At 41.1% G+C, this 18,443-nt stretch overlaps 1 protein-coding gene across 7 annotated transcripts in view; it reads right to left on the bottom strand.

The window, feature by feature from the left end:
* Window positions 1-18,443, bottom strand: part of FNDC3A (fibronectin type III domain containing 3A) — a 121,893-nt gene that overhangs the window by 26,248 nt on the left and 77,202 nt on the right. For all 7 annotated transcript variants that reach the window (XM_075046227.1, XM_075046231.1, XM_075046228.1 and 4 more), the window contains 6 exons: window positions 17,355-17,413; window positions 7,985-8,142; window positions 6,731-6,790; window positions 5,155-5,293; window positions 4,488-4,541; window positions 3,736-3,860 (listed from right to left, as the gene is read on the bottom strand). In XM_075046227.1, coding sequence (XP_074902328.1) covers window positions 3,736-3,860; window positions 4,488-4,541; window positions 5,155-5,293; window positions 6,731-6,790; window positions 7,985-8,142; window positions 17,355-17,413 — 595 coding nt within the window. The remainder of the gene's footprint in view (window positions 1-3,735; window positions 3,861-4,487; window positions 4,542-5,154; window positions 5,294-6,730; window positions 6,791-7,984; window positions 8,143-17,354; window positions 17,414-18,443) is intronic.

The raw sequence follows: 18,443 nt of genomic DNA, 5'->3' as shown, positions 1-18,443 counted from the left end.
TAACAGAGTAATAGCCTCATTCAATGTTAAGTTACTTTAAGAGCTGCCAATATGAAAGTCTTATTGCGGAACAAATGAAGGAGATTCAGAGGTGCAAACTCTACTAATACAACTGTTAACCTTATCTGATAACGTTTAGATATGCCTTGAAGTGAAAATACAAATAAGTTACATAAAAAGGCCTACTGTGAAACAGAGGGATGCAAAAGTCAGTAACTATGCTTGCACAGATGGTCTGACATGTATCCAGCTAGACTCTAAAAACACCCACCTGTTCTCAGCTGGCATTTATTTAGAGATTTGCTGCTTCTACATCAGATCTGAAGAAACGCTTACAGGACTTACAGGTTTAAGAGCTTAGTCTAGTTTTTTTTAACTGTATGAAACTAACATCAAAGATGTAATTTTAATCTAAAAGCTAAGCATTTCCTAAGCAAGCATCAGGAAGCCCTGAAAACAGAATTCTCTGTATGGCTTAAACAACAATACCAGTTAAATATCTCCTGTGTCGGAACCTGACTTTCCTGAAAAATCTCAATATAAAGATACCTCAAACTTCACTTTCTCTCTTACCCAACTTATATTATAACAACACACATGTTGTAAATTTTGGTCTGCTCTGAAGTCTTTTTGGCATAAAAAAAAAAAAAAAAAAAAAGAATTGAAAGAATCTTACAGACTGCACTGCACCTTAGCAAGTATGTCGATAACACCCAACACAGACATACAGACTGTGTGGACATGCAGACTGTGAAACAGATTGTGAAGCAGGAAGTGAAAAAGTGCAACACAAGAGAAAACTTCTTCAATTTGAGGGGAATAGTATTTTTTGTCTTGTAAAAAGTCACAAGCAAGAAAATCTCTGAAATGAAGATGATGTGATACCTACAATATATCTACTAAAAAAGATTTCAGTATTATTTAAGTAGGCTAGAGAAAGCATGAAGAGAGGCTAGACAAATACTAAGCATATCTCTATACACAACAAACTATTGAAGGAGTCACCTCACAAGCAGATATAAGGTAAAAAACCTCTCACCTTAAAAAGATTCGATCTCTTTAATTGATTGAACCACTCCAAAACACACTGAAACCAACTAAAAGAGTTCCAGTGATACCCACATTTGAAAGACTCTTAAACAATTCACTTAGAAGTACAATAATGCTATCTATTTTTTCAACAGATTTTATTTTTCCGGTTTCCTTTAGCCACTCTTACATGTGTGGTTTGAATTAAATTTAAAAATGAGTAACTCACAAATAAAATATCTGTAAAATCATTTAGACAAAATTCTGTCTCCAGATGCCCAAGGTTCTCAACATTCTTCATAAGGAATAATTAGGCTCTCTACCCTAATAAATATTATTTCAAGAGACTTCTTAATTAAATAGTACCATAAAGACAATAAAGTACATCTTTACAAGGCTATGAAATATTGATTTAAAAATCTATTCAGCGTGATTAGTTTAAGAAGGGTACTTAACTGATCAGTGTCTTCTACCAGCTTACACTGCAGGAATCTGTAATATCTGCAGGTATTCCTAGAGGGTGCATTTACACTCATAAAAGGGGAACAGGAAGAGAGCCCAAGCACTGAACTCTGCTTAACTGCCAGCTCACTCCCTGTCTTTAGTTTTTTGAACAGTTCCAAATAAGTCTCATCAAGACAAAGTCCAGGAGCAACTCAGAGAATAATTCATTCCAGAAACATCATCCAGAAGGCAGTAACATGATAAAGACTGTGTCGGAGCACACCAAAAGTCATTCTAGCCCACTACAGTGTCCTCCGACAGTGGCCCAAAGCAGGCGCCTAAGGAAAGACACAGGAACAGGCACTACACGCAACGCATTCCCTGAGTACTCTCCAAAGCCTCCCAACACACGCCTCATCTCCTGAGCCAGCTGTAGTTTTCACATACTTAACAGTCTGCAGAAGATTCCTTCTGCCCAGTATGAACTACAAGCCCAGGTCTGGCTCCCTATTCTTTACGCCGTCCTTCAACACCATCCAAGCAGGCGTTGTTCTCTCAAGCAACTCCTTATGCCAGCTGAAGGACACACAACACATATCCTCTATTTTATGCTATAAAAACACCGCTCTGGTGAGCTGCAGCAAAATGCTCATAATATTTCAAACACTGAATGAAAAGAACAAATGCAAAAACAGCAATTTTAGGTTTGTGTCTAGAGAAGCCCTGTTTTTATGCCACATAGGACCTCAAGGTCCAAGTGCTACTAGGTAGTGTGGACACTGGCAGTCTGCTCTAGAGATGATGAGCCTTGGTAGTCTCGCTATTAGCCAGGTTTATCACTTTGCCTGAAGACCAAGAAGCATTCCCAAGAACTAACGCACCCAGTAGTGCGAGTATAACTTGAGAAACCATTAATTTGGTTTTTCCCCCCGCCAAGTTCTCACTTATATCTTCTACTGAAGTCAGATGTCATTAATTCCAAAATTCAAAACAAAGTCTGGTGCTCTAACTTCAGAAAAGTAGCAATTAAAAGTAAGAGCCACATATCCTAAGAATTCATAATAAGCTCTAGAACTTCAAAAGAATTCAGTGATATGGTCATGTCATATTCTGTCCATTTCCCAGGGTAACAGGAGACTAACAGACACCTTAGATAAAAGGACATATCCAAGTAATGGGACATGGCAAAGAGCACAATACAGATACACCTACAGGTGGCAGTGGGGTTCTGCCAGACTTAACTTCCTGCTCCAGCAGTTACTGACACCTCTTTATACTGTCATCACTACAACTCTAAATTTAAGAAGGGCTTATCAGCCCTTCCAGCTTATCAGCCTGGAAAGTAGCTACACCAGCTTCGGAAACTAACCTTAGGTCTAGCACCACGTCAAACCTCCCTGGAACCAAGAGCAGCAGAGAGCATGGTACGAGGTACCCTCTGGTCAGCACTGCAGCGTTTTAACTATTCAATTCTGGCCCTTTGGCCGAGTTGCTTGTCTTTTAACACGATCCTCAGAATTTTAGAAGTGCTTATTACAGCAGACACAAAAGCCACAATTGCACTGAATATGTGAGTCTCTAACACGTAGTGCTTAGCCAAAAATTCTATCACAAGTACAAGTGATAGGAAAGACGTCCAAGGTAGCACCTTCAGTGGTCAACGTAAGTCTACAAAGACTGAAGCTAAAAACCAGCACAGCCTGAGCTGATTTCACGTGAGAGCAGCTGGGTTGTCTGTGCCGTGCTTGTGCTCCCCATTCGAGGGGCATCGTGTACAAATGTCTGAGCAAGCTGTTCAGGAAACGAGGCTAAGTCTGGCAGAAGTAGCTGTATTGTCTGCTTCTAAGAGGGGCTGAGATTTGTAGCATTTATATGGTTAAGTATGCACATACGTAGCGCTTGTAGTACGTAGCCATACCATGCCTGGACAAAACGCGTTACGCTGGGAATCGCAGAATAGCTGAAGTTGGAAGGGATCTCTGGAGGTCATCTTGTCCAACCTCCCCTGCTCAAGCAGGGTCAAGTGATTCATAGTACACGGGTAATCTGCAAACCGAATAATCCAATCACATACTGTGAAATAACTGTGTAGTTGGACTAGATGATCATCATAGGTCCCTTCCAACTGAATTACTCTATATTTCATTTTATTCCAGTTGGATAAAAGACACTTTTCTTTAAATGCCGTTATGTTTTTCTTAAACAAGCACACACATACATGCATATGCATTCCATATTTATGTATATAATAGTAGTATTTACCTCATTCCCATGTCATTTTTGGCTGCTAGCCTAAAGGTGTACCCCATTGCTGGTGATAGTTTAGTAATCCTATACTGCTTCTGTTGGCCATAATAACACTGGCAAAACTCTCCATTTCCTTTTCCCTAAAAAGGAATAAGTTAATCACATTATTCACCCTATTATATATGCATCCGCCAATTAAAGTAACACACAAACATGAAGTAAACTCATTTTTTGAAATGAAACCTAACTCAAGAATCTTCTGTGTAGTGAGGGAGTAGAATATGGAATTTATATTGTACATATATGGAATTAGAGGCATTTTTCCTTCCTTTCCATTTCCCAGTTCTACAGGGTTGGAATAAGAAAGCCATGAAGCTTCTGCAGCAATACCATCTCAGGATAGCTGTCCAGGTAGGGACTGGAAAATGCTTGTGGGGGCACTGTAGATCCACCCCCTTTGTACAAAAGAAAGGCTGTTACAGGAAAATGACCCTTCAGTGTCAGCTCTTGAAAGAAGCATTGGACTACAAGTGAAAAAGCCACTATTAAGAGTGGCAGAATCATGTAATTAAGATCCTATTATTTTATATTCCCCAAGAAAAAAATTGGGCAATAATCGTATTTTCATAATTGCTTCAGGAATTATGTATTTGTCACATGCCTTTAGACAGAAGTCATAATATTCATACAACTTGATGTGCAGAGTCACATACAACTACTTTTTTAAAAATGACAAACTAAAAAATAAAATAGAATAACTTGCTTACTTCATCCCATTCTAAAAGGTAACTGTGGATTTTAGAACCATTATCGCAAGATGCCTGCAACAGGAAAAGAAGAAAATTAGAGCTCTAACTGGATACAAGACCACTTAAGGAAAAAATGCATGTATGGGTCAAATCATGACAAGACCAGTGGAGGGCAAATGATGCTCCCCTTATATGATGGTTTCACTTGCCAAGACAGTCCTAGTTCAGTTGGCATCCAATGAATGCTTGTATCATGTTTATGGTTTTGTTTTTTAATTTAAACCTTGAAAAAGTATTCTGGCAGCAGTATAAAATGCTACAGTATTTTTCTGAGCAGCTAGATTGCAGGTCTGTCAAATCTCAGTCTTTCCAGACCGCTTCATTTGCTTTGCACAAACAAGCCTATGTTCAATGACAGAGAAAGGAATCGGTTCCACAGTATGGTAGGGGACTGGAACTCAGTAACTTTATCTACAAAGGCTCCTTGCTTTTCTGAGAATCCTTCTCTTTTTACTGAAGTCCACATTTAACCCAGTATATCTATTTCCAGTCATGGAACTGTGACTGAAATTAGTATGTTTGACAAAAATTTTCCATTTTAATGAAGTGGCATTTTACTGTTAAATCCAAAACAATTCTGAAGAGTTTAAAATATTTATCTTCATGGCTGTTAAGCAATTCTTACCTTCCACTGCAGAGTAAGAGAATTTTTGGTCCGATTAGTTATCCTGGGCAGATTTGGAGTATCAGGTTCACAACTTGTTGTGGTAAAACTCTCTGCTTCTGAAGGGCTCCCCTTTACACAGTTGCATTCTACTTGGACTCTGAAGTGGAAAAGGGCCATTAACATTTTGCTTCAAATTCTGTATGTACAGTTTCCAAAGAAAACTAAGTATTCAGAATTAAGTTACTGCCTTGCTACCTCATTATTAAAATATCACTGTTATAAATAAATAACTGCTGGAAGCATCTTGGTCAACAGAAGTAATGCAAAAGAAAAGAGTCCTTTACTTTGGATGTACATCATTACCATCAGTCAGCTTTAGTCTCACAATCACATTTGAAATATGTCTGTTACTTGCTGTACTTTGGTTGGGAAATAATGGTAACATCTTGCAGGCTCATTATCTGTTGCAGACTTAATTGATACCATGAATAACTCTTCTCCTGCGAGAGCTTTCGTCAGATAAGCACAATGAAGCTGTTGATGTATTTTCAGAGTATCCTCTGCACTCCTTCAAGGCCTTGCTGAGTCTGTTCACCCTGTCCTTTCCTTTAGGAAGGCTATGAATTAACTCCCCATGTACTTCAGAAGAGTGAATTCTTGCTTCTGTCTCACAGAGAAATGGTTTGTTTTTCTAACAGCTTGTCTCCAAAAGGATATACAGGAATATCTTCTGGCCTCCCCCTGCCCCCCAAGCTGCGTAGCTATGCCTTGTCTCTTCCTTGGGTGAACAGGCACTTTACCTTCTTCTGATTCATCTGTTCCTTTGAAAGAAAAAAAACCCAAAACCAAAAGCACCTTTCCTCTTATCACTGGTGTTAAGACCTGGGTTGCCTGCTTATGAAGATGACAGTTTGCCAGTCTTGCTCATCAGGGGCAGTATGCTTTCTTTGACCTTCCCTTTCTGGCTGACATACCCGTGGAAGCCCTTCTCGTTATTCTTTGTATCCCTTGCCAAGTTCAGCTCCAGGTGACTCTCTAGTATTTAAAAAAGGAGGCAAGAACGCCAACTACCTACATCTTTCCAATCCTATGCTGTTTCTTCAGTATGACATAGCAAAGCAGCAGATTCTGCTGGAAGGGTAGAATTACATTGAGCTACAAGCATATTTAGTAACGCATATAGGGTCAGATTCACTGATCTGCTGGAGCAGAAGTCACCTTATGCAAAAGCAGCATAAGGTGACTTTCAGGTGGCCAGCAGTGACCACCTTCCTGTGTAAGGTACCTTCCTCTGCTGCTTGTGGAAAATTTGAGAGAAAGCAAGCAGCGCCTGCACCTGGCTAAAAGGACAGAAATAGGTCACTGTGCTGGTATGAATGAAAGAGCATGGATGTGGGATGGGAGCACGACAATATTCCCTTATGTTTTTCAAAATGGACTGAGTGGTCAGCTAAGCCAAAAATGTTGATTTGTGACTCAAAGGAGGGTGAGAAGTGGTAAAAACAATCTCTGAAGACTTATGCAAATACACAGATACAATGAAACTTTTAAAACATTTCCACTGAATTTAACGATTAAAAAAGGAGATACTCACTTTGCATGGTAATCAGTTGCTGGCCTGAGATCATTTACAGTAACTTTATTTTCTTCTCCACTGGAAAGAGACACGATTTGGTTTAAGAGACTGTTTCAGAATCCCATACATTTATAAAAAGACACATATCATCTAACCCATTCATCTAACGCTTGTTCGAAGAAATGTATTTGCTAACAGTTTGTCTCTGTTGCTAAATATAGTAAAATGTAAATGCATTCATCTCTGAAGTTTAGGGCTTTCTTGTGTTTGATTCCTGTTCTTTTGCCCTGGTAGTTTTGTTTTTTGTTGTTGTTGTTCTGTTTATTTGTTTCTTAAAGAATAATTACTTTCCTCTTAGTAAGACCAGCTGCATGTGTACACATACATGTTATTACACAGAAACCATCAAAGTATTGGGGCCTACAGAAGCTCAGTTCAGCCTTGCAAAAACAATTATCTAAAACTGTACATGACTGCATATACCTACTTGTTAGAGCCTAGTAAACAGAAAAGACACCTAAGTAGCATCTATTAGTCTACTTTTCCTGACATGAGTTTATGTTAGCAAAACTCATTTCTTTTCCTCTAGTTTCAAGGACAGGGAGATCCAACTCATGATTCATGTACTGCTCCTAAGAAATCAATGGAAGGTGACTAAGATAAAATAGCTAGATACAAAGATTTATAATGATTAGAGAGCTCTACATCCTTAATGGCAAATTTTACTGTTATATTTCGCCAAGTTGCAAAAAACTGATTGAAAACTCTTGTGTTAGGAATGAAACGATTGAAGAGTTTTGTTTGGTTTGCTGCTGTTAGAGTTCTGTTCTGTGTGAATCTACTTACTTTTTTTCATATCCTAAGACTGTCTCTTACCAAGAGCATTTTCAGGGAAGGGAGGGATAACTCTACTGGGAGCAGAAGCATGTGCTGAAATAAATAACTACAAATACAATTTGTATTTCTCACTATTTGTGTATATCTCACTACTTGAGAACCTATAGTTTCTAGTGCAGCTGGTTGAAATACAGCTAAGTGATATTAAAACATGCCTCCAACATCTAAGAACAAGGTCTTCACATTCTAATTGATGGTAGAGACTTCAATAATAAAACAGAACCAATTCTACTGAAAAAAGTAGTTCAATGTAAAATAGAAGTTGCAAAAACCTGCTAATTATTTAAATCTCTGGACAACAGGCAGATTTTTAATGAGGTTTTAAGCCACATAACTCAATGCAACAGCAATTAAATAAAAACAATGAACACCTACACGTATACAGTTTTGTACTTTCCATCTTTTCCGGTGCTTGAAATCATCACTTCGTAAGTATAAACCTCTGGTACGTCATTCTTGTCAGTGTCTTCTCTGGTATCACTTGATGGAGGGGACCACATAAGCAGTGCTGTTCTTGCCTGAATGTCTGATACCTGTAGAAGTACAAGTTTTGAGATCTCTGCCATTTAAATGCTATCGTATATAAACACTGCTATGCCACAAAGGACCAAATAAGAGAGAAGAAAATCATATACCGTTAGCATATCAGAGTATTTATACCGATATAATAGCTACTAACTAGTTTTTACAGATGAAATCAAGCTAAAAATACAAGAAATGTCATGAGAAAACTGCAATCCTAGGGCACAGGGCTGAGACCAAAGAAACTTGTAACTAACGAATGCCACCTAGTGGGCTACCTAAAAATGAACCGTATCTGTTGCGAAGCAGACGAGATGGCAAGCATATATTGTGAAATCAATCATTTCATTAAATGACAATGTTTCAGGCATTTTTTCTTTGCTGTCACTGGCACTATGATTTTTTTTTTTAATACCTTCTTGTCGACTCGGTTTTCTTATGAAATATATAGAAGCTCAGGAATTTCTCCAGAATGGCTGGCATTACTGTAACAGGTACATAAATTTTGCTTTGGGCATTTAATTATGATTGCAACAAGTAGACTCTCCCATTACATTAGAATCTATTTGGTTAACCACCCCAGCATGTTTTGGTTTTTTTATCAGAATATTAATAGGAATACAACTAACCTGAGGCTCTAATCTAGTACTCTTAGGGAACAGAATATTAGAACATATAACGTACTTTGAGCCCAGGCACTTGCGATGAAGGCATGCTCGCAAGGTCCGTGTACATATACATACATACGGGCAACATCCTAAAGAATTCCTGGGGTGGTGCTTGCCTGCACAACCCACCCTTTGCAGAAAGGCCTGGATAACAACAGCTGGTATGAGAGAAATACGAGAATGAACAGTGTGTGTGAACGCAACACCTCCAGCTGTCTGAGAAGGGTTTGCCCCAGCAGACTCATCATGCTAAAGGCAGCAACCCTCAGGTGGGTTAAGTGGTAACCGGGAGACCACAAAGAGACTTCTGAAAGGAAGAAGTGATCAGCTTCGGAAATATAAAAGCAGCATGGAAATTCGTAATAGGGATAAAAGATGCTGGAGTGCAACACAGCAATGATCAAAACCCGGCCTGACTGCAAGAAATTGCCCTGCCACCACTGCCGCCTCCATCCAGGCTGGCTGGATGCCCTGAGCAGGCGCAGCCCAGCTGGTATGACAGCAATTCGGGGTGCAGCAGGCAGGGATCCACAGCGCGGGTGGGTGCATGGGACCTGGCGGAGAGCTTTCTCAATGGCCTGTGGATTAGCAGACTAGGGAACAACAGATTTTAGGGAATAACAGTTACATGCGAAGCTAAAGCACCCACATCTCTGAAAGGAGACATGCAGTTAGGGGCACCCACGCTCCCAGAAGAGTGGGTGCTGCTTGAAAACTACAGGTGCTGCAAGGGGCTGGGGATGCTCATATTTCTGTAGTTGAGTCCACAGGTGCGTGCAGGCGATTACAAATTTTTAGGATCCATTACAGAAGGAAGTCTAGAAATTTTTGGGTGTTTATTAACATTGCACGCCTGCTATTGTGATTTGTATGTTGCACCCGCCTACTATTTTCAATTGTTTCATAAGAGAACTGAAAACACATTTCATTATACGAAATGACTAGTTTTACAATATGACTGTAATGTATATCTATTTTGGGAACAATTGCCTTTGAAAATCTATTACCAGAGTATCAGAATCAAAATGCTATCTTCACAATTGGTGCTCTTAAATTGCTATAATCTACTGAACTAAAAACCTGAATGGGTCAACTTCAAGAATAAAGCAGAGGAGGTGACTTACTGATAACAGAAAAACAGAAAGGAGGAAAAAGTCAAACAAGATGAGACTCAATGTCTTAGAAATAATGTCACTAAGCCCTTATATGCTAACAAGACTGTGTATCACATCCTGAAAGGGATCAAATGCTACTAAGATTACCCACTGGAGTTCTCGGAAACACAATTCAAAGTTTGGTAAGAGAAATTCCACTGTAAACTTGATGTGGTCACAAACTACACTAACACTAACTACAATCACCTCAGGACAATTCTAGCATTTCTGGAAGTCTTTGGAGTTGTAGGAAGCATCTGGGGTGGTAGAAGCTCCCTCTCAGACAATCTTTATCCTTCCCTCCTGGGTTGCAGAAGGCATCAGGGGATACTGAAAGAAAGAAGAGCAGGTTCCTGGAGGACCTACTATGTTCCAGGACTAGTAGGTCCACTGTAAAATGAGCTATTCCTATGTTTAGCTACCTGAACAGTTGAAATTTTTTTCTTAATATCCAGGCAGGATCCCTCTTACTACCAGCTAAGTCTACTAGTCCTAGTCACCACGGAGTTGAACATCAGATCCTCCCCTCCTTTCTGCAGTTGTTTCTGATGTACTTGAAGACTGTTAAGCATTTGTGTCTCCCCTCTCTTATCTAAATCTCTGATCCTTCTCACTGTTCTCTTCATCTCCTACTGCTTCATCATCTTTAGCGCTTTGCCCAGAACTGTGCATAACACCCCACCTAACCCTCGGTTAATGCCAAACTGCCTTATACCCTTGACAGATTACATTTCTCCCCATACATTTTTACTCTTTCTATCTTTTTTTACACCAGAGAAGTAATGCAGTTGGTACGAGTGAAAGGTGGCATTGCGCTGGGTTTGTGTGGCAAGGTTCTGGTAGTAGGGGAGCTACAGGGGCAGCTTCTGTGAGAAGCTGCTAGAAGCTTTCCCCATGTCCAACAGATCCATGCCAGCCGGCTCCAAGATGGACCCACTGCTGGCCAAGGCTGAGCCCATCAGCAATAGTGGTAGTGCCTCTGGAATAATGTACAGAAACTGCAGCCAGAGAGAAGAGTGAGAACATGTAAGAGAAACAGCCCTGCAGACCCCCAGGTTGGTGAAGAAGGAGGGGAGGAGGTGCTCCAGGCACCGGAGCAGAAATTCCCCTGCAGCCTGTGGGGAAGACCATGGTGAGGCAGGTTGTCCCCCTGCAGCCCAGGGAGGTCCACGGTAGAGCAGATCTCCACCTGCAGCCCGGGGAAGACCCCACACTGGAGCAGGGGGATGCCCAGAGGAGGCTGTGACCCCGTGGGAAGCCCACGCTGGAGCAGGGTCCTGGCAGGATCTGTGGCCCCATGGAGAGAGGAGCCCACGCTGGAGCAGGTTTGCTGGCAGGACTTGTGACCCCACGGGGGACCCACGCTGGAGCAGTCTGTGCCTGAAGGACTGCAGCCTGTGGGAGGGACCCATACTGGAGCAGTTCATGAAGAACTGTAGCCTGTGGGAAGGACTCACATTGGAGAAGTTCGTGGAGGACTGTCTCCCATGGGAGGGACCCCACAGTGGAGCAGGGGACGAGTGAGGAGTCCTCCCCCTGAGGAGGAAGGAGCGGCAGTGACAACGTGTGATGAACTGACCCCAACCTCCATTCCCTGTCCCCCTGTGCCACTGGGGGGGAGGAGGTGGAGAATTTGGGAGTGGAGTTGAGCCCAGGAAGAAGGGAGGGTTGGGGTGAAGGTGTTTCAAGATTTGGTTTTATTTCTCATTATCCTACTCTGATTTGATTAGTAATAAAATAAACTAATCTCCCCAAGTCAAGTCTGTTTTGCCCGTGACAGCAATTGGTGAATGATCTCTCCCTGTCGTTACCTCGACCCACGAGCCTTTCGTTCTATTTTCTCTCCCCTGTCCAGCTGAGGAGGGGAGGGACAGAGCAGCTTTAGTGGGCACCTGGCATCCAGCCAGGGTCAACCCACCACATATCTTACTGGAACATTAAAAGATTAGAGGTTTCACCTGTTCCGTACAGACAGAGCAGGAAGAGTGGGAGGGAGATCAAAGACAACATTACAGACTACAGAGTAACAGACAACTCACAGGACTTTGACTACTAACATTGAACCCAGAGTGTTAGTGGAAATCATTACATATCAACAAGCGTCAACAGAGAACAGCGCGAAGTGTTCTTTAAGTCTCTGACTGGAATAAAAATTGTCATCCTGAGTTACTCCCTCAGGGCAACGTTTGTTGGTCAACTCACATAAAACCTTCCATAAGACTTCTAAAATAATAGATGACAACTGTTAACACAGTAACTATAACACAATGAAGCAGTATTACGTACCAAGCTAAAAATCAGTGACTATGTAGGTTGTTCCGGTTGTTTTACTTTGTGTAAACAGAGTATGTGACTAAAGAATATTATGAAAAGCTGAAGCTTTGCTGTGGCCAATTTGCCAAAACTTAAAAAGCAACAGTTAGTGGAATTGAACATGATCAGAAATGCAAAGTGAGAAGTATTCACAGAAGCTGGGAATTAAGGACATCCTAATGGTGCATAAAAAGCTGCAATGTATAAAAACTATATAAATTCTCTACACATCCACATGCACACACACAGGGAAAAGGGAGAAATATGTTAGCCAATAAGCTACGACTTAGCAGAATTTACAAGAGAATTTAAAAGATTCAATGAAACAAAAACGGCTAACAGAATTAGAGACAAAAAATAAAAAAAAACCCCAAAACCAAAAAGAAAACCTATCAGGAAAGCTCCAAGTCAGGCACTGCTCTGTTACTGGTAGATGTCAAGTTAAAACTGTAAAACGTTATTTTCATCCTGCACTTGCAATGCGACAGAAATCCATATCCATCTTGTGTAACCCTGTTGCTGGGCTAGAAAATTTACAACCCACACCAAAGTCACTGGGCCCAGTAGATGGTGCCCAGATGAAACTGAGAGCTCTGCAATAAACCAGGTAGTCAGGTTAAACCACTGGTGCCCTGTCAGTGATGTACACTCACATTAAATCAAGGAGTTGCAGTAAGCTAAGCTGAAACTAGTAAGCCCTGCTGAGGAGCACTGGGGAGTGAACTATTTATGGAACGAGTGTAAGAGGCAGATAACCTGAGGGCCCAGGAGAACGGGCTCACGGGCAGAAGAACAGAACAAGAGGTACAACACTTAACTCTTTGGCAGGGTTAAATATTGGAAATAATTTCCAACCCTGTACCTCATACACCTGAATTGCACTGAAGTTGGTACCACCTTCTTTTCCGCAACCCGAGAATGGCAGTGGGGGAGTGTGGGGTCCCCAGAAATACAGCTCATTCGTGAGGGGTCAGTAATCAGACAAAAAGAAGAGAGGTAGTAAGAGTGGGACTGAATAACATCAAGGTTTTTCTTCTGGACCCACACTCTCTATGTCACATATTTCATAAGTTCTGGAGCTTTTCAGTAAATTCACATACAGGTGTATGAGTATTTTCAACCACTCTCAGTTGCTAAAAGAAATAAAAAAATCACAGCTGCAAGCACTGACAATAGAGAATCAGAGAATGTAATTTAAGTCCTTTTGAACTCGTTTATAAAACATTTCGTACTGCTTTTCAGATTCAACTTCCAGCTAAGAGAATGATTCTTAAAGACAAGTCTAGGTTCAGCTCTATTCTTCCTCATAAGACTATTAATAAGGGACAAACCCAAAGTATTGAAAGATCAAGAATTGCTAAAATGAAGATTTCCTGTAAAAAACTTTTCTCTATTGTGTATATACACTATGGCAGTCTTAGATTACATCAGCATATACTATTTTAACACAAAACTCCAGCTTCACACGATGCAAGCATATGACAGTAATTACTAATTTCTTCACTAAGAAGCAATTATTCAATATTGTCCTCAAATTCAGAGTTCCTATTGCCTCTCCTTATTAAATACTCAGCCTTCTGCTCCAGTCTTCATTTTGCTTTTGCCTTTTCAGGTCCCCTTGTCTTCTCTTCTGCTTGCTTTGTTGTTTGGTTAATGGACATGACAGCTGTTGAAGACTCTGCTCAAACACTGAGGGCTCAGCCTGGTGCAATCTGCAAAACCACTTCAACTTACATCTGGGTATAAAAAGTTCAAGACCTCCCTCAGTAGAAGGGTTATGTGGTGCCAGTACCACTTCACCAACTTGACTTAACACTGCCACGTATAAAAGGATGGGGGGATCCATACAGGGAAAAGTTCAAGAAAATGCAAATGTGTTCATAAAAACAGCTAACGGGAATTTGGAGGCAGCAAAGCTGATGTGCCCGTACGCCATACTGCACAGACCTGAAAGAGATGTGTGAAAGCATGCCATAGAGCCCACCACCTGATGTAGATGTGCATGCCCTGGACCTGGGCAGTAAGACATGGGACAGCCCAGGACAGGTCACAGCCTTCGGCACTACTCTGGGCTTGCTGGAGCAGGATATGGTGCAATGGACACTGTACTGGACAGCACCTGTATGATCATCTGATGACCACCACCACAGCCAGTATCCAGTATTGCCTGTGCCAGCACTGAAGTTCAACCACAGAACAGGGTGTTGATAATCCATCAAGAAGAGCATCATGGCACAATCCCTACAGTGGTTCAAGCAAAACATTAATCAAAAACTTACAGGAATATTTCTGATGAGAGCTACAAATGGAAGGTGTGAAAAACCACAATCTTCTGGTTCACTGGTGGGAGGGTGAGAAAAATGTTTCCTTGGAGAAACTGTGGGAGTGTTGCTTCTGATTGTGCAAGGCCTAAGTAGGTAACACAGACTCCCTTTCTCTTACCATGTCACGCTTCCCCAAGCTGCAAAATCAGCTAGTCTTCCACCCACCCACAGCCCTGACAGTCCCTTGCCTTCGCAAAGCATAAGCCTCTTCAAGTACTGGAATTTTGGCTTTTTGCCTTGTGTACACTGTCTAGTCTGTAGCAGACTACTAATGCCTAAGCCTGTGATGTCTTCTGAGGTCTGCAAAGAGATCACTTGTAGGCACACAGCTACATGCAATGACGCTCAAGTAAGGACATGGTAGGGAAGGGAAATAGCATGCTTGCCTAAAAGGCACGGACGATTGAGCGTTGAGGGTGGAAGGAAGTGAAAGAAAACAAGACAGTACTGGCACTCCATTGCTTTTTCATATGTCATTAGCAACACAGCAGAAGACACCTCCTCTTGATCCTACTTCTCACAGTTTCGCTCTAACCACCCCAGGAAGCTCAGAGTTGTCATGCCCCTTGGCAATGCAGCCACCGATGACACCTCGACTTGGATGGCATCCTGTATGCCCTGACCACTGGCTGTGCACACTTCTTCTAAAGAACTGGTCCCTGTACTGCTAGTCAGGATAGAAAGGATCATTCACATTCTTGTCAGAGCTGTCTCTTCTCCACTCACTTCCTTTCTCCCCCACATCTTTATCTTCCTAAGCTTCCTTCTCAGTCCCAGTTTCTTCTTAAAAAATTCTTTTTACTGCTCCTCCACTAGCTCCAATCATCAAGGTCATCCTCTTAAGTGCTCCTGAACCTGTCACAGCTACTATCTACACCACAGCAACAGCCAGGAGCAGCTAACTCCTCTCCATCTCCTCATCTCAGCTCTCTCAACCCCTTCTCATAGGAGTTGATTGAGACAGTTTCCACCTCCATGCTGCTTACCCACCAAAGACACAGGGGCACTGTAGACATGTTAACCCATTCTGATGCTTGGATACAGCAGGATGTCAAGCATTCAGGACTTCCTCTCTAATTACAATCCCTGCTCAGCCCTTGCAGCACCACAGAATCACAGAATGGTTGAGGCTGGAAGGGAACGCTGGAGGTCAACCGGTCCAACCCCCTTGCCTAAGCAGGGTCACCTAAAGCCAGCTGCTCAGACCCATGTCCAGACAGATTTTCAGTATCTCCAAAGAGGGAGTCTCCACAAACTCTCTGAGCAACCAGTGCCAGTGCTCAGTCATCCTCATAGTAAAAATACCAGTGTTTCCTGATGTTCAGAGGGGACCTCCTGTGTTTCAGTTTGTGCCCACTGCCTCTGGGGCTGACGCTGCGCCCACTGAAAAGAGCCTGGCTCCATCCTCTTTGCACTCACCCTGCAGATACCTGTATACATTGATAAGGTCCCCCCTGAGCCTTCTCTTCTCCAGGCTAAATTGCTCCAGCTCTCTCAGCCTCTCCTCACCAGGCTGTAAAGCAACAACATATAAAAGAAGAATCCAGACTGGGGCACTAAAACCAGGGCCAGGTTGTCCGGGAGGTGAAGGAGAGAAGGTATGTAGCTGATGGAATAACAGTCTTGGAAGTCTGATGATCATTCCATCTGACCCTTTCTCCTTCTTCACCTTCTTTTCTCTGTATGTCCCTCCTTCCATAAAAGTTTTCTCTTCTTGATTAGTTATGTGAAGTGTGTGTGTGCGAGTGTGTGCACTTGTGTGGTGTGGTAAGCTAAGGACTGACAAAGGATGAAAAGCAGGGTGTCTGATTATGGAGGTAGTAGCTGGCTGACTGGACAAACCCATGGCAAGCTCCTCCTGGAGTTTCAGTTGCATGGACTTTTTGTAGTTTACAATAGGAAACACAAATTGGTTTTACTCAGGCAAGCTGGTGGACTGAGGATTGAGGTGCAGAATATTGGAAAAGCTGTGTATATCCTCACAGAAAGGTTAGGACCAGGGAAGGTCTAGATGATGAAAGAAAAGAACACAAGCCTGCTCTACAATGCAAGAAACTACTGAATTGGGCAACAGTCCTTTAAAAAGTATCTATGCAGAATTATGAATTACAGTTCTACAAACTGAAAAGAAATTGGTAGATTCTCAAGCAGGTAAGCCAGAAGCCCACTGCTGACAGTCACCTTCCTTGGCAAATTTTATGTCTCTTCCCTGGAGGTGCCAGAGACTCTTAAAGAGAAATCTGTCATCATTTTTCTTTACTTTTCAAATAAGGTTTTCCAAACCCTCATTTTTGGTGAGGTTTCCAAAACCTTGCCAGATATCTCTCATGCCTAGAGATATCTGGTGTGTAAAACTGTTTCCCGAACAGTTGTAACTAAACAATGTTACAGGAATTTGAGAACAGATTTTTACAATAAGAGAAGATTTTAAGCATCATCTTCTGTTAAACATCATCATTATGTTACTGACAACGTTACAAGCTCTTTCTATATATATTTTTTGTAATTCTGTTAATACTGAGATTTCACAGAGTTGCCAAGAAGAATTCCATATAATAAGTATCAAGACAATTTTAGCTTCACAAATGTTAATATACTAAAAATTACTTTGGTCATTTACATTTCAGTGGCTGGATGTTAAGTGAGTTATCTTTAGTGCAGGAAGTTAAAGATCCTTTAAACTTGGGAGAGAGAAAAGGAGGTGTAGCTGTGTAAAAATAGCAACAGATACATTCTGACTTTATGGAAAGCTTTATTTACTTACCACTGGCTTGGCTATATTAGAAAGAAGTGCTTCAAGTGCTTTTGTTTCTTCATCCTTTTCTTAAAAAACAAAATCAAAGCAAACAAAAAGTACCCATGAGTATTGTTCAGTGACTTTACAGTGAAATAGCTCTTCAAATTCAACAACTGCACATAGACTAAGGTATTTATAAAGTAGAACACCTTGCCAACTTGCATTCATCTAGGGCAACATAAAACTAAAAAAGCTCCCTAAAAAGTTGTTAATATAAAACTATTTCTAAATCTGTTCTATGATTTATGGAATACAGAAAGCCTGGTTATCTTTTATTAATGTATAACTTTAAACAAACTACTGCTCTGGAGAACTTAGGCTCTTGGCTGAGATATTTCCTATAGATTTCTCTCTGGATGTAGATGCAGTCAAGTTACAGTAGTTTAAATATGTTACTGCACAACAGCTGGAAGACTACTGGTAACGCTGTTGGCCTCCCTCAATTGCAAGGGCAAACCTTAGCTTAGCCTTCAGTTACGTTCCGGGGAAAGAATCCAAGGTGTTTTGTTTCAGCTGAAGGTATAGCTGAGCTTTATAAGGGACTCAAAGTTTACAGAAAGTGTTTTATGTGCTTTCTCCCACACAATACTAAAATTTTATTATCTCAATAGTGTAAGTGAACAGGCTACTCGGTTTTGAACGTGTGGCCAGGCATTTTTAGTTCACTTAACCTGCCTTAAACTAAAAAGAAAAATAAAAGAAAAACAAAGCCTGATGAAATTCTTTAAAAAACACAGGTCAAATCTACTTACAACTTTGTATTTCTAAAATGGTTTATGCTATTGAAACATTTCTGACTTCTGTTTGTTATTACAAGTCTAAGTCACAGTACATAATTTTCCCAAATGTCTCCTAAATTAAGTAATTCTGAAAAGCGTGCTTTTCTGTTTATCATATAAAATACTTCTAAGGAACTGTTAACGTAATTTTCGTTACATATGTAAGCAACAGTACATTTTATGATCTGTACCTTGGTGAAGTTAGCTCACAGATAAAATCCCAACTAACAGAAAATAAACTAAACAGAAATCCAAGTCAAATGCCACCATGGAACTA

Source organism: Buteo buteo, chromosome 14 (genome assembly GCF_964188355.1).
Source record: "Buteo buteo chromosome 14, bButBut1.hap1.1, whole genome shotgun sequence".
NCBI lineage: Eukaryota > Metazoa > Chordata > Aves > Accipitriformes > Accipitridae > Buteo > Buteo buteo.
The sequence above is the reverse complement of the archived record's forward strand: the minus strand, read 5'-3'. Positions and strand labels throughout refer to the sequence as shown.